The sequence below is a fragment of the Vidua macroura genome, chromosome 8 (assembly GCF_024509145.1).
Source record: "Vidua macroura isolate BioBank_ID:100142 chromosome 8, ASM2450914v1, whole genome shotgun sequence".
Classification (NCBI taxonomy): Eukaryota; Metazoa; Chordata; class Aves; order Passeriformes; family Viduidae; genus Vidua; species Vidua macroura.
The window spans coordinates 8,230,682-8,246,490 of record NC_071578.1 but is presented as its reverse complement, the minus strand read 5'-3'; the positions used below and the strand labels follow the sequence as shown (position 1 = coordinate 8,246,490).

The 15,809-nt window shown below is 49.2% G+C and overlaps 1 protein-coding gene across 3 annotated transcripts in view; it reads right to left on the bottom strand.

Annotated features, from left to right (window-relative positions):
- The window catches only part of AFAP1L2 (actin filament associated protein 1 like 2), a 65,595-nt gene that overhangs the window by 4,466 nt on the left and 45,320 nt on the right, over positions 1 to 15,809 (bottom strand). The window contains exons 5-15 of one of the 3 annotated variants that reach the window (XM_053984108.1): positions 13,022 to 13,112; positions 9,505 to 9,588; positions 7,037 to 7,239; positions 6,335 to 6,514; positions 5,676 to 5,765; positions 4,829 to 4,913; positions 4,094 to 4,198; positions 3,342 to 3,553; positions 1,545 to 1,690; positions 898 to 1,009; positions 22 to 261 (exon numbers count right to left, since the gene is read on the bottom strand). In XM_053984108.1, coding sequence (XP_053840083.1) covers positions 22 to 261; positions 898 to 1,009; positions 1,545 to 1,690; positions 3,342 to 3,553; positions 4,094 to 4,198; positions 4,829 to 4,913; positions 5,676 to 5,765; positions 6,335 to 6,514; positions 7,037 to 7,239; positions 9,505 to 9,588; positions 13,022 to 13,112 — 1,548 coding nt within the window. Of the gene's footprint in view, positions 1 to 21; positions 262 to 897; positions 1,010 to 1,544; positions 1,691 to 3,341; positions 3,554 to 4,093; positions 4,199 to 4,828; positions 4,914 to 5,675; positions 5,766 to 6,334; positions 6,515 to 7,036; positions 7,243 to 9,504; positions 9,589 to 13,021; positions 13,113 to 15,809 lie in introns of all 3 variants that reach the window. The other 2 variants (XM_053984106.1, XM_053984107.1) reach the window with 2 other exon arrangements.

Here is a 15,809-nt window from a genome sequence, read left to right as displayed (position 1 = left end):
GCATCATGGTTTGGACAGTACCTGCTCCGAGGTCTCTGCTGCCTTAGTACAGAGCTCAGCTTCCACAGCCACGGGCGCTGTCTCAGCTGTGCTCTCTGGGGCAGCCTTGTTGGCAGCCCTTTCTAGAGATGGTGAGCTGAGGGGGGAAGACTGGCATGACATCTTGCCAGCACAGTGTAGTAAGGACTTCACTGGGGTGAGATCCAGATACACTCTGTCTTGATCCCCCTCCAATTTGCTCTCACTCTTGGGTACTTCTTCCTGCAAAAGAGACCATCTGCTGCAACTAGAAGTACAAGAAATGTCTCACTGCAGAACAGCACTATCTCAGGCAATCTGGAGTATTTTCCAAAAATCTTAGAGGAACTAAAATGCCAGTCTCTGAGTCATTCCACAGAGGCCTTTTTGAAGTACTGAAGGAAAGGCACCTCCTGTTTTCCTTCAATAGGTCTCTCTGATGGTAGCAGCAGCCCCATGCAAGGATATCACAGTGTTGTACATCCAGCAACCCATGCCACATTCTTTGCCTTTCCTGAGGTAACAGTCCCATTCCCAGCATGGCCCATTGTTCTTCTCCTTTCACACAGGACTTACACTTACAGGCATAAAAAGGAATTTTGAAAGGCTAGGCTCCAAAAAGCTCACTATCACCAAATAATCCATGCTGTTTGCTGATGAAAACTGTGGAATTTTATCCCAGCTGCCAGAGGATCCCCACAGCCCCTTTAGGAAATCTCTCTCCCATTCCTTAGCAACTCCTCTCCACCACTTGGTTCTGCTCCATTGCAGATCTCCCCAGGAGCTGGGAATCCCCCCCTTTTACTGCTGGAGACTCCCCATGGCCAGATGTTTGCTGTGGTGTCCCCAGAGCTCCCTGCAGCAGGGCAGCTGTCTTACCACAGGCAGGTCTGGCAGATCCACGTCGTCATACAGCTCGTCCTGCTGCACCCTGCCCTTGGGCAGGTTGTCGATGTAGGCGTTGGGCTCGGAGTATTTCCTCTGCATTAGGCTGTGAACAGGCAGCAGGACATCCCATCAGGGGGACTGGATTTGCTGCATGGCTCTGCAGTGCTGCATGTTGAGACATCTGAGAACACCAGTGCTGAGGTCTGGGCAAGGCCAGGCAGCCAGATGCAGGAGAGGAGCAGGCAGAGCCATACAAAGCGGGGTCACTGCTGCTGCTGCCCGGTAAGTAGCAGCCACCACAGCGGGGCTGTACTTCCCCCGGGCTCTCTCCTTTCTCGCCCAGCCCTCAGCCACAGCACTACAGTCACCCTGCCCCAGTGGCATGATGGACTGGGTGGCTGAGAGCCCAACCTGCTTCTGCAACAGCCACTCAGGCACATGCCCCATGGCAAGCTGCAGCTCAGGCCAGATGCACCCTTGAGGGACAGGAAGTGCTCTCCTGTCCCAAAAGCAACTGACTGAGCTGCAGCTGTGAATTTACCACCTATTTCCATGGCAGCCAACCTCCCACAAGTGCAGAGCCCCCTGCTCTAGCTTGCTTTCCCTCTTCCAGCCCCACCCCATTACCAGTGACATACAAGAAGGAATTCTTCGCAGCGCTCACAATGCAGGAAACCCTGTCAGCATCCACGTAATCGTAGGTAAATTCCTCTGGGTCTGTTTTCGAGCCTGACTCCGACAAGAGGAGGCCCAGCCAGTGGCCCATTTCCTCTGAGGACTTTGCCTGCAGGGTGATCAGACAGACAGGACAGGTTGCAGCAGTGATTTCTCTGCATTCACAGAGTGAGCTGCCTTAGATTAGGTAGGGAAGCACACTGGCAATCCCCTGGGCTTCCAAAGGGAAAGATGAACTGCTGGGTATTTATAACAAACCTGAGGCTGCATTAAAAGTACAGCTCTGCATATGGACTGATTCAAAAATTTGGCAGCTACATAAATACAGCTCTTTGCTCTCTCTACTCCTTCCTAAAATTTCTCATCAGTCTGCATTTTCTTTTCAGTCGTGATCAACTCAGCTGTCTACAAGAGTAAGAGAAGTCTCTGGGGCTGGAGGTGCTGGCAGGGAGCAGCTTTGGGTGAGGGAAAGCGTGCGGGTTTCATTTTGCACCAGCAGAGTGCAGCAATGGGATTGCCAAAACAGAGGCAAGGAGACCCGAGCCTGCGAGGTCCCGCTGCCAGAGCACAAACCCCTTCCTGCAGAGGAGAAGGGAAGAGTTTAGAACATCAGAGTCCATTGCTTTAACATGATCAGGACCCAATTCCCAGCTGCAGTGAGCAGTCTGACATTTTGCAACACGAAGAGTTAAATTCTGTGCCACGAAGTCAGCTCTAGCAAAGAGCCACATGCACCTCCCAGTGCAGGGGACTCCACCTGAAGCAAGAAGCTGGCTGATGCAGCCACTTTTTGCATTGATTTGAGGAGTCACAGCAGTAACCACAAAGTAAAATTCAGGGCAAGTGAATATATATATACACTTTCCAAACTGGAAAGTGTATTTTAAGCTTTCAATCTGTTTTATTTAGCAGAGACTTCAGTCCCTGGGAAGCCTGCCAGCCAGCCAGTCCGTACATTGAGTCTGACATTGAGTCTGACATTCCAACAAAATACAGATTCTTCCATTCACAAAATGTAAATTTTCCCAGCACCTCTTCTTCACATCTATAATTGGGCAAAATTTCTTTGATACAGACATACCCTGAATTCGAAATTAAACAAAAACATCTTCCAATTTCACAGCATGCCCTCAAAGTCAGTTGTTTAGCTATAAATATTCCACCCACTGGAAAAATACAGGAAATTGCTCACATTGTCCACCTCCTACTATAATCATGCTGTCGTCAGAGAGAAGTAAGATTAGAGATAAACAGTCCTGGATGCAGGCAAAGGAAATTCACTTGCACTTTCAGGGGCAGATCTGTGATAGGCTGACTTGGGATGTGTGCCCCATGGCTTTGGGGCTCTGCTGTCAAAACATGAAGTTCTCTGTTCCTCCTAAACACAGCCTTAAATCCCTAAAGTGGCATTCTTCTGATCTAACATTAACCATCTGCAATGCACTCCACAGAACTTAATTATCTAAGGTTATCCTGCAGCAGGGGGAGAGATGGGACTCTCCAGAGGACCCCACGTCCCACCCTAAGATGAGTGCCTAAGATGAAGGCTGAATGGTCCCTCTGGAGGTGCCAGCATCAGACACAGCCTGGATTACCAGTAGGGTGGGACACATTCTAGGTGACCACAGGCAGATGAACCAAAGTCCTGCTCTTCAGGTTCTGTTCTGTAGGACTGAGGTTCCTCTGGAGGAACTCACTGGCATTTAGACCTCCTAAGCTGACAATTTTAAGCAGAGTTTTCTTGTAGATAGACACTCTACCTCCAAAACAAGCCGTTCTTCCCCGTTGTGCAGGATGCGGAAGGAGTAAAGATGATCAGGGCTCGGCTCCGGGACGATCTCACAACCTGCCAAGCTCAGGGGCTGCTGAGCCAGTTTGCTTCGGTTCTTGTCCTGGTAGAAATGGAGGTGCCCATCTTTTATCTGACACCACCGTGACTTCCACTGGCTGTTCACCAGCACATTCAGGTAACCTGCAAGTAATCACAGCTGACTTAGACACATTTTCCATTTAATCCATATTAATTTGTGTGCCTGGGGCTGTCTAAGGGGTAAGTTATGAGATCACCACACAATACAAAGTCACAGGCACCAATAAAGAGCAAAAGCACAAAGACAAGCTGTCCTATCTATACAAAACAGGGTGAAAAGGGTAAAAATCTTGAAAATGAGACCCTTGAAATTCAGGATAGCTTTGGAGCAGCAAGGTGGCTGCAGCTGGTTGGACAAAGTTGGTCCCAGGTGGTAAATACAAGCTGACCCTCAGAACTCTCCCTGCAGGTTCCCACACCCTGGGCAGCACAAACGCCCTGTGTGTGCATGTCTGGTATTACCCACCCTTCCTCTTGGGTCACCCTGAGAGCCACAGGCACCACAATCTGCATGGATTTGCTGTCAGGACCATCTGGCACAGGCACGTTTGAGGAGGATGATGTCTGGTGCTCATCCTGCCCTGCACACTGAGATCCAGCCCTAAGGCAAATCCCTGCAGAGGGATTCATGCTGCCACTTACTTGAAGTCTCCAGGGATCTCTCTGGGCTATCCAGGGAGCTGGACTTCTTCCTCCCAAGGTTCATCAGGTTGCTCAGTTTCAGGCCAGTTGTGCCCTTCTTCTTAACTACCAGAAATGAAAAAGACACGTGTGTGGCTATCCCAGCTCCCGCCCTGCTGTCCCAGCTGGGGGTCCTGCCCCCACCTCACACACATTCCTTGCAGAGGGCAAACCTGCAACTCAGGGACAGGCTGGAAAAGTCCAAAGCCCAGGGAGTTCAGGAGGAAGATGGCACGAGTAAGATCAGTTAGGGATTTGTGGAAGATCCTAATCTGCATTGCTTTACACCTGGGTTGGCTCTGACCAAAGGCCAGTCACTGCAGGAGCAGTGGGAGGTGCTTGCACAGCTCTTGCTGGGCAGTTACCAACCTCCCTTCACTTTCCTACACCACAAACAATTAAGAGCCATTACCCATTAACATTTACTGTATTCAAGTCTTTTCCTCTCTAAAACAGGGACACAAGGTGGGAGAGGGAAAAGTTTATGTCCAGAGAACCTCGCCAACATTCTCCTACTGAGCACATCAGTCACTGTATGAATATGCTTGTGGAACCAACAGGTAATCCTGGTAATTCAAATTCCCAGGCAATGAATGCACACACAGCTTTCATCAGGTCTGTTTGAGGTGGCAGTGGCAGGAGCTACAGAAGGGTCAAGGGCCCATTTTCCCTGTCATTCCCAGGGCAAAGTTTTACCATCTTTTGCCTCAGCTGTCTCCGTGTGGCCGTCGGTGCTGCTCCCGCTCTCGGAGGCTGCAGAGTATCTCTCGGACACCTCCACCTGTCAACAAGCACCAGGCACAGGCTCCACAGATGCAGGTGACCCATTCTTCCAGCCAGAACGTGCTGCAATGACCTCTTTCCCCTTCTCCCATAATATGAGGTCCCACTCTCTCTGTAGCAGATGCTTTCACTGGGATATCCCCAGCCAGCTCACTCACACTGTGCCCTTCCCTTTGTTCCTGAACATGCCCCACCCCAGATGGGCTCACCTCTGAGGAGACACAGTGACACCACTATGGCCTCCTACCCTGCAGCCTGGCTGGTGGGGGCATTTGACAGTCCCTGTAGGGGACATGGGCAGAGGAACCAGCCAGGTGCCCAAGCAGGTCCATTCTGGGTGTCCACCAGAGACTTAAGAAAGTCTCTTTGTGCTCCCACTGTTTTGGAATAAGCTGCTCCCATGGCAGCTTCACCTAAACCTGGACTAGAGATTGCTCAAGCCCTGGCATCCAGGGGTCTATGACCCTCCCAAAGCTCTTGGAGAACACAACTAGCCCATTGGATGAGACAGCAGCTCCTGCCCTAGACAGTGGGTAGCCAAATGCTGAGTTAGTCTGGGAGGGAAGATATGGCAACAAAATTAAGATGCAAAGGAAAATGAAGATAGTTCCAAGAATGCTCCTTTTCAGCAGCACAGGGGTCTGGTTACATTCATATCAGTCTTTGCTTACCTAAAATTAAGGCACCTACACTAGTATCTATTGAAGGAATAGGGCTGGAAAGCCTGAGTGCTAGTTCTGTCTGAAGAGAGAAGATGTACCTTTGGGTAACTGAGACGCTGTGAGTCTGGGATGTACTGGTTGCCTTCACTGCCTCCTTCACAGAGCAGACCACTGGTCTCCTGGATTACCTGTGCAGAAGGGGAAGCCAAAGCCTGTGAGAGAGCTGCAGTAACAGGATCAATTAATGTCCCCCAACTAGGACAGGCAAAACCACATCAGCCTGGGAGACCCATGGTTTACTGTCCCTGTGACCCTGGGGACTGTCCTGGTGCTGCATCAGGCATCCAGCAGAAATTGCTGGATCCAAGTCACTGGGAGAGGCTGCCAGCAAAGGCAGCCCTGGCGTCTCACAGCCCTGGGCTCCAGGAGGCTCCTCCTCCTGCTGCTGTCCCAGGGGAAGGGCTGCATTTACCCCTGCCCTCAGCCAGTTAATGCTGGGGACCCACCCCAGACATTTCCCCCCACAGCTCCCACCACAGCAGCTGTGCTGGGAGGTCTCCACATGGCCTCCAGCACACTGAAGGCAGCAGGGAGCTGCTGGAAGAATCTATGCCAGGACATGAAAATGAAGTGGTATATTTGTATAAAGGCTTGCAGTGAGGAAGGGAGCCAGAGCAAGGACAGGGCTGAGATAAGATCTGGTCTCCCAGCAAAGCATGGGAGCACCAGTGGGACGAGTCCTGAAGGTGTCACTGACCCTGAGCCACTGCTCTGCCTGGTCTTTGCTCTGCAGCCCCAGCACGATGACATCAGCGTTTGTGGGGATGATCTTCAGCTTGTGCTCTTTCTTCCTCACTTGCTTTTCCTTGTGAATGACTGTGCAGCCCAGCAAATTCACATCAAGCTGGGGGTTGTGGTCTTTGGAGCTCTTGTAGCACTGGGGAAGGAAGACAGGGACAGGTGAGAGGCAGAGGAGGAACTGGCATGAACTCAACCCCACAAGTGACTTGTGCATTAAGTGCACTGAACACAGGGAGATCCTACAGTTCTAACAAGTCTGTACAGACCACACACAGGAGATCCCTGTATGTACAGGTACACATACACCTAACTGCATGCATATATGGTCTGAAATACCTTCTACTGACACAGGATCAAGTATGTGGTTAGCCTCTGGGGTAAGTATCCCTTCTTCTCAACCACCTTAAAAAGTTTCCCTAGACATTTTGGGGGATTGGATTTTGGTCACAAATGTGTCCTTGTGCCCCCTTCAGTAATCCCATGCCCATGTTCCTTCTGAAAAAGGAATAAGATCCCCAAATCTCCAGGACATGGCTTTTGAAGCATTGCTTCTAGGGATACTTTGTTTTTGCCAGCTCATTAACATGGGCTGAGGTGCCACTTCCTTCCTCAGCTCATAAAACCAGATTGTTTTAGACAGAGTAGAGGATCTGCTCACCAGCAACCTGGTGTCCTTGATAACACACAGCTGTTTTGCCCACTGTCCCAGCCACTTCTTTCTCCACAGGAAGGCACAGATGCGGGCATCCTTCATCAGCTCAATGGTGGCCTCTGGGGATGGCCACTGATGGGTTGCTGACTTGCCTTTGCTGCTCTCTTCCTCATCATAAGATTCATAGGAACTACTAACAGCTTCACCATCTTCTGCAACAAAAGCAAAGCTCTGTCATTAAATCCATTTTTAGAATAACTCTGAGTCAAATGCTTCCCTCAGCCATGCTCACACATGCACAAGCTTCCAGTGCAGGGATGTGTCTTTTGAGGCTCTCCTACAGGAGGGTAATTAATAGGAAAATTACCCTCATATATCCTTTTTTCTTTCTAGCCCAATATGAATCTAATTGCAGTATTTTGTGCCTAATAGCCTCTGTTAGCAAACACTCAAAAGACACTTCTTGGTTGACCACAAATCTGAGAACATTCCCTTAGACATTTCCTGATGTTTGCTGCTTTCCCCCCAAAGATGTTTTTACTACTTTCCATTTCAAGCCAAACACACACAATTTTTAAGGCAACAGCAAGCTACAATCAGCCCTTGTCCTCTAAATGCCAGAAGTAAAAATGGTATTTGCAAGGCCATGCAGCAAGCAATGATCTATTGTATTTGAGATGTCATTCACTTTCCCTCTCTGGTCTAACAGGTCCCTCTCTCTCTACTCAGCATCTAAGGGACAGCAAGGAGCTTTGAAGTAATACACTGTTGCAGCACCAAAAATTAGTCATAAGTGGCAAATGTGAGGAGCAGTAACAATATTTTTCATGTCCATTCTTAAATGGATTGCTACGTTACGAGTTGGAATTTTCAATACTCAGCTCTAAGACATTGCAGAATTTTGGAGTTTTCACCTGATCACTGGTACCAGGCTCATCAGAAACACTGAAAATGTTCTCCCTGATTGCAGGGGGATTTGCAATGCTCTGCTGGCATTTAGAGCTCTAAGTCACGACATAAGCTCACAGAGCAGCATGGTAAGATTGGGGCAACATTTGTGTATGGTTTGACATTCTTGTCCTACCAAACAGCATGGAGGAATATTGTTAAGTTTCTCTCACTGGAATTTAATCTAATTTGGATTCTCACCAAATCTTACTATCTACATAACAATAGTATTATCAGATTGGTGCAAATGAAAAGAAGAAAAGCTGCCAGGAAAGAGAAAGAAAAAGGCATTAGGAGCTTCACTGAAGAATGTTTCAGTTGGGTCTGTTTGTTCTTTAAATAAAAAGAACTGAGATGCAGTAACAAAGCTACACTCCTATCCCCAGTGAAATTTCCCTCTACAACCTCCCTCAAGTGATCAAAACTTCACCAATTAAACAAACTTTTTAAAAAGCAAATATTCCCTTTCAACGTCTCTGAATGGAGCACATCTCCATGCCTTCAATGTATCAAACTGTCCATCTTTTATGGGAAAACTTGTATGGGAAACCTCCGTGCATTCTCACTATGCAGACCTTGTCCACAAGCAGAAATTCAGATGGAGTAACAGTGTAGGTGTTCCTCAACCCTACAAACACCAAGGAGCTGAAACTCTGCACTGCTGCAGGACCTTTCCATATGCAGCAGCAAGGATGCCTAAGGGAATCTCATCTTCCAAAACTCCCTCCTTTTCCATATGGGCCCTCTGGCCTCTTTTGGAAGCCTCTGGTGTCCCCACAGTAGGTCTCAGGCTGCCACCTTACTCCTGAGAAGCCCTGGATGCTCTTCTGTGCATCAACCACAGCCCCAAGTGCGGTTCCTCATGAGATGAGCTCTTCCCTACTTGAAGAGCTGCAGCAACTGCTGGCCTGGTGGCACTGCTACAGCCCCATGAAGGAAAGGCATTTACCAGGCTGTGCAGCTGGCAAATGGGGACAAGTCTTGTCTGCCAGCTTGTGACAACCCTGTGGTCACTACTGAGGTTCACTCAGTCCTAAATCATACAGCTCAGGCATCGGTGGCAGCCACAGTCCTGGATGTCTTTATCTAAATCCACCTCTGCTTTCCTGTGGGTCTTCCCAGGAGCTCCCAGGGAGCTAAATCTGTGCCATGATGCAGGAAGCTCAGACCACCTTATACTGCCACTCTGCCTCAGTGGAGCACCTTCAACCATTCACCAAACAGCTACTTGTCAATACAGCCAGCATTGCCACACATCAGCTCCACACCAGTGACAGAACCAGGGGAACAAAAGCTAGGGAAGTTCTCTTCATTGTCGTCCTGAGCACAGGGAAAGTCACAAAAAATAACGTTTTGTGCAAAACAGACAGCGAGACATGGTTATCCTCCATGCATGTAACAGGCAAATCCAGGGGGAGAGACCTGATAATCTTTACTAAAACTGAGGTTTTGGGGGGTATTTTTGGGTTGTTTTTTTGTTGTTGTTGTTTAAAAAAGGCACTTCAGGTTTGGAAAGCATGCCATACCCATAGTTATTGTGGCATAAATAACGCCCTCAGTAACCTGCAACCCTGGCCTGGGTCCAGCCGCAGCAAGCCTACCAAAAAGACCTGCACAGTCAAAAAGAAAGAGAAAGGGAGACAAAGAGAGAAAGCCACAGATAAGCAAATGCAGAGAACAAGGGCATCAATCCCCTCGGCCAGTGAGGCTGTCCCATCCCTGCATGCTGAGATTTCATAAAGGGACAGCATTTTCAATCCATCCCTCAAACAAGGCAATTCCCTTTCAAACAGAATCATCATCATCATCATCATCGCAATTAAAAGCAGCCAGGGCCGATGAGCTGTTTCAGCCAGAATAATGATTGCTCAGTTGGCAGACATGCTGCCCCTTGCCCGTTTTCACTCCGCTCCTTATCGCACCCTCCAATTATGCAAAGGCTGCTGATAAGGCTTCAACAGTTTCAGCCCAAGAGGGAAGGGAAGCAGCAGCCTCTGCTGGAGCTGGAAAATGAAAGGCAGAGCATCCCCAATGGAGGAGTGGGAATGCTGCTGATCAAAGATGGACCCCGAGATGCAGCAGACTCGCCTGCTTGCTTCATTTTAATTACTTCACCCACGGTTTGTTACAGTGTCTCACAGTCCCACCTCTGATGGTGCACGAAACCTCTATCTCTTCAGCCCATCTGGAGGCTTGCTTTGATGTCCTTTCTTGGCAGAGCACCCACTTATTTTAGTCGTGTTCCTATTTTTGTCTGATTTCACTACGCCCATTTGTTTGGGGACACATGGGTGTCTTCCCAGGCTCACGCTGTAACACTGTCAGAAAGTATCGCAGAGGGACTTCTCACAAGAGCTTCCAGCGACAGGACAAGGGGAAATGGATTCAGACTGAGAGTGTAGGTTCAGCTTGGATTTCAGGGAAAAATTCTTGACTGCAAACATGATGAGGCTGGCACAGGTAGCTCAGAGGGGCTGTGGATGCCCCAGCCCTGGAAGTGTTCAAGGCAAGGGTGGCTGGAGCTCTGAGCAGTCTGGTCTAGTGCAAGGCGTTCTTGTACATGGCAGGGGGGTTGGAATGAGATGATTTTTAAAGTCCCTTCCAACCCAGGCCATTCTATGATTCTGTGAAAGAATCAGCAGCTTCCTGGACTGCCACTCCTCCCTAGGCAGGTTGTGGGGAAAGGCACAGAGGGCTTGGGGGTTACTGGGGTCAGGCTTTAGCATCTTTGGCCGGGGCAAAGTCATGCATATCCAGACTGCCCTTTAGCAACAGCAGTCACACCAAGGTCCCAATCATTTGCTGGCAGTGAGCACCACTGTGTAGGACAGGTACAAATACTACTGACATCTGATAGGGCACGGGGTGGGGCAGGGGGAAGGGATGGGGAGTTTGTGCTTGTCGAAACAAAGGGCAGGACAGGGACCTGCAGGATGGCCCACATGCTGCAGCCTGATCTCTTGAGGCAAACCAGGGCACCAACATCAGTGCCCAGCTCCCCTCTACACAGGACACCACACTTCACCTTCTCCTGAGCACCTGCAGCCTCTCCTCCCACATACCTGCTGCTCCACATCTCTCCCTGCTCTTCCTTCTGGCTCACTCCCCAAGGAACCACCTCCAACATGAGGTTGCCAAAGAGCAGGGAGATTCTCATGATGCCTCCTTCCTTCCTCCTCACACAAAGCATACTTTGTAGCACACCAGGAGGTTTGTGTATAGAAGGGATGTTTTGTGGTCTGCAGAGGGGACCAGTGGCTGAGCAATCACAGGATGCAAAGGCACCACACACCTCAGTGGTGGGGAATCACTGGAATCCTCTGCCCCATCTCTGCTGCTTTCACAGGCTCCTAGCCCCACTTACAGCTGTGACAGTGTTCAGTAACACACAGAGCCTGCTGGTGCAACACAGCTGACCACAGCAGCCACAGACAGCCCCCCAGAGCTGCCTCATTTGGACAGCACTCCCATCATTTGTGCTTTTCTCTTTTTGCAGAACTCTGATCTCTCATTTCCTTGGGCATGTGACTGACCCAGATTTCGGTGGGTAGTGGGTGTATTTGCACCTCAGAGCCCCAGATTACCAAGGAAAAGCAGAGGTGGGAGCTGGGTATGCACTTACCATTCCTGCCAGCCAAGTCTCTGATCTGAGGGCGAGTTTATGGAGCTGCCTGGATAACACAAGCTGGGTATCCCAGCACATGGATCCATGGCTGTACTCCAGCTAATCCAGCATGTGCCTTTTTATGCCGTGGCTCTTAACAATTTATCCGCTTTCCCAATGTGCAGCAGGGGGAAAAGAAATCTCCTTTATCTTACATTGCAGGCATGGGGGTGAGGCTGCAGCACCCTGGGCTGCCCCAGCTGCAGCAGGGCTTCACAGCCCTCACCTCAGCCACATGACCCAGAGCCTTTCAGCAAAACACAGGGCAGAGCTGGGGGCCTCTCCTCTGCACTGAACAGCACCTTTCACCCTGGCCATGATGAGCCTGAACCTCTTCCCATCTGAGCTGGGCACCATCTTCCTGTTCACTGACACGGAGCTTCAAAGCCCAGTAGTTCACACTGGGGATGGAGAGGACCCAGCTTCTCCCAGATGAGGCTCAGATTCAACAGCCAAGGCTTTAGATCCAAATCTGTCACCCTTAACCCTCACTTCTTTGCTTGCCTTGACTCTTGCTACTCAGCTCTGCCCATGCCACACACTCTGCTGCAGCCAAGGCTGATGAGCAGAGATCTGCTTTTGCAGTGGGGTGATATAATCTATCGAGTATGGGCTTAAATGGATTATAAAGCCACGACAAGATCAGCTCTACTATCAGATCACAGGCAGGCAATCTCTCAGTGAAGGGTGTTCAACAAAAGGATGCAGGAACACATTGTAAAAAGTGAGAGTGTGGGAGCTCAGCATGCAGCAGCCTCCTCCCAGAGGGGTGGGGAGCCCACAGGGGACAGGCAAGGGTGGCACATGGCTGGGGGTGCTGTCCCAGGGGGTGAGTGGGTGCGTGCAAGGGAACACACACACTTTCCCCTCACACGAAGCGTGGCTTTCTACTCAAGTTTACAGATGGTTAAACTGCCACAAGAGACAGAGCTGAATAAAGAGCCAATTATAAAAATGGTTATCACTCCTAACAGACCAGCAGAGCCCCAAGGGGACAATTAGAGCGCTAGGACACGAATGCAAGCCACCACAGCTTCACCACTCAGTCCTGAATAGAAACTTGTGTTTGAGTGCAATCTGTCTGCCAGAAAACCACCAAAACAAAGAGGACCCACAACGGTTTCTAACATTTTACACTGATGCTATATTGACTCAAGTATATTACTAACTTCTACAGGAAAGTTAAAAATTGGAGCAATTCAGTAGTCTTTGCTTTCCAGCTAGCATTAGGTCTGTAATATCAAGTGTGATGAGCAGAAGAAAACAAATTTGTCCCAAAAGCTGTATGAAATATCTGTGCTTTCATTTACTGATTCTCATAAATCTCAAGTCCTCCATCTCCCACATGAACCCCTTCCCAAGGGTTAGATGGGATATACCATTTACAGAGATGTCATAGGGCTCAGCCTCTTCATAATATCCCTCTGGGGATTCAATCTTGGGGACTGGTGGTTGTTTTGTTTCCAGAATCTGCAGAATAAACACATAAAAGAAACATGATTTAAGGTAAAAACAGATCCACCAAAACAACAGGGCATCCTTTCCCCCCTTTTTTAGCACTCAAGTGCATCCCAGTGGATGAAATCTTGTAGATGTGGTACAGTTAGCTCAAATATAAATTGAAATTACTGTATAATTGCATCATAAATGTTAATTTCTTTCATGTTGCTGAAAGCCTTGGGAAGATCAACTCATAGCAGCAATTGCAACCCATCAGCTTTGCTCTGAACTGAGATTTCTGCCTACTGCACTGACCCCCCTGAACTGCCCATGGTAACTGGGGATGGTCCTCTGTGCTATGGATTATCTTATCAGGGAACCAGAAGGGAGGACAATTGGTGCAACCCTGGCTTTACACTGAAAACATAACCTGAGCAGTGTCTGGTTGTGTCTCCAAGTCTTTGACTGACAGAAACTAACAACTAAAAATCTCTGCTTTAGGAACTATATTGGGAATCTTTAATTGTGCTCTTAACAAAAAATGAAGGAAATGGATAAACAACACTAAGGGAAAATAAGCCTTTGAAAATAGTCCAAGTACTGGAAAATCCCTGTGCTGCCTGCCAAACCCCTCCCTAAACACAAGCAAAGGCTGGCAGGAAAAACATGCCTTGATCCTTTAGAAATATCAATACATGAGGGAAAAAAAAATGAAGAAATTAACTTTTTACTTTTCAGGTGATTCACAGAGTTGTTGGACATGATACAGCAGAGCAGCAGCATGAACAGATCAGTAGGATGAACACAGAGCTTATATTCTTCCCAGATATGGGGCACCCCACCTCCCACCCTGACCTGACAGCAGCATTTCCCTGCTCCCCAGTGAGGTGTCCCTGCTCCTTTGGAGGTCAAACCACCCCCAGCCATCTGACAACAGGATGCTGTGTCTTGCCATGCTTCAGCTGACGTGACTGAGGCTGTGCAAACCCTGACAGGATGCCCAGGGTTAAAGCCCCACTCCCCCCAGGAAGAAGGGCACAAAAGCAGGTCTCTTTGCAGAGACAGCAGTGTTGAAGGTCACAAATTGTGCACTGTGCCAGCCCACGATTGCCCCCTGGGTGAGAGGGGCCAGTTGTGCACCAGCATTGCAGAGCAGCGCTCTCTAAGGCAAGCCCAGCCCATCTGCAGGTCATGCCAACATCATCAAATGCAGGTGCAAAGCTGCCCATCCTGCCCTGGATGTTTCCACCAGCAGCTACTGGTGCTGAGAAGCAGAAAGGAAGCTTTGAAGGAAGAGATTTTCTGGCCAACAGCTGCCCACAAAGGGAAGCTGTTTGGCCTGTGGGAGCGAGGAGCCCTGACCACACCAAAGTCGTGCCTGCTCCCACCTGGGCCAGCTGCCCGTGGCTCTGCCAACCTCCCAAACTTCTCCAGTGTTAGAACTCCTTACATGGGTCTGCCAGATGCTGTGAGCAGACTGAGCTTTCCTTCCAGAGACACGTAGAACACTGCTGGAAAACACTTGCCCTCCAAACACTTAAAAGGTTTAGGAACTTCTTGTCTTAATGTGTTGCATTAAAGAAACAAAATCAAACCCAGTCACTCCAGGGCTTTACTTAATCCCTTCCCTGGCTAGGAAACATGTCTGTAATTGCCATCTGTGGTGGCCAGCTCACTTTGTGCTGTGACCATAAAGAAATTGCCCACACAAAAAAATGCTGTGGGTTTTTTTAACAACATCCCACAACTGTCATGGAAGGGGTGCTCTGTTTTGTTTCCTACAGACAATGAAAGCCTACAGGGTGCACCTTGGCTGACCAGAAGGTATTTGTTTTGTCTCCTCTTTCCTAGGGGTGTGGAGTGGTTTACTCTCTAGCTTAAGTCAAAGGCTATATATTTTGTTATTTAACCACACTGGCCCTTACAGAACATTTGCCTGTTGCTTTATGGCACAACGAGTATGCAAATATGACCACCTTGTGCATTTGCATCCATACCACAGGACTTTCCCTGTGGGTGCCTGCAGGAAGAGACAGAGCTGCAGCACAGGAGAGCTCACCAAGGCAGAACTCATTGTTTAAAGGTTGTTTTGGGACAAATCCAAAGGAATCAGTGGGATCCAAGTGGGCCACCCCTGCTGGGTTGCCCAGTGACTGCTGGTGCCTGTGGGTGCCAGGGACACTCTGCTGTGCAGAGCTTTATCACCATATTTCTTCAATGCCTCAAAAGGCAAGTGTAGAGCAACACCACAGGATGCCTGTCACCAAATCACAGAAAAATCTTCAGAGCAAAACCAGATCTAATCTGAATTCCTCTCCTAACCTCTCAGTTTCTGTGCAAGGAGTTGTGTTCCACTCTCCACTGCCCAGGTGGCGGTGGCTCCTGCCTGCACTGGGAGCTGCAAATGCAGACAGGGAAGATCCATTTCCCCCAAGAGCAATTCCCACTCATTAAAGCTCTCCCCAGCCCCATTCCCTGAAGGACACTCAGATACCTTCACTGCCAAAGCTCACTGACACTCAGATGCTCACAGTGAGGAGGTACTTGACTGCTGCATCCAAGGGAGGCCAACTCCAGTGGTAAGCAGCTGGGAGAAGGTAATTCCCAGCACAGGTCTGGGAGAAGACAGGTGCCCTTCTCAGCTAATCTATGTTTTTCTAATTCCCTCATTTAACTTCCTGATTGCCCAGTCAGAAAGCTGGGCTGCACCAAGCTCAAGAGAAATGC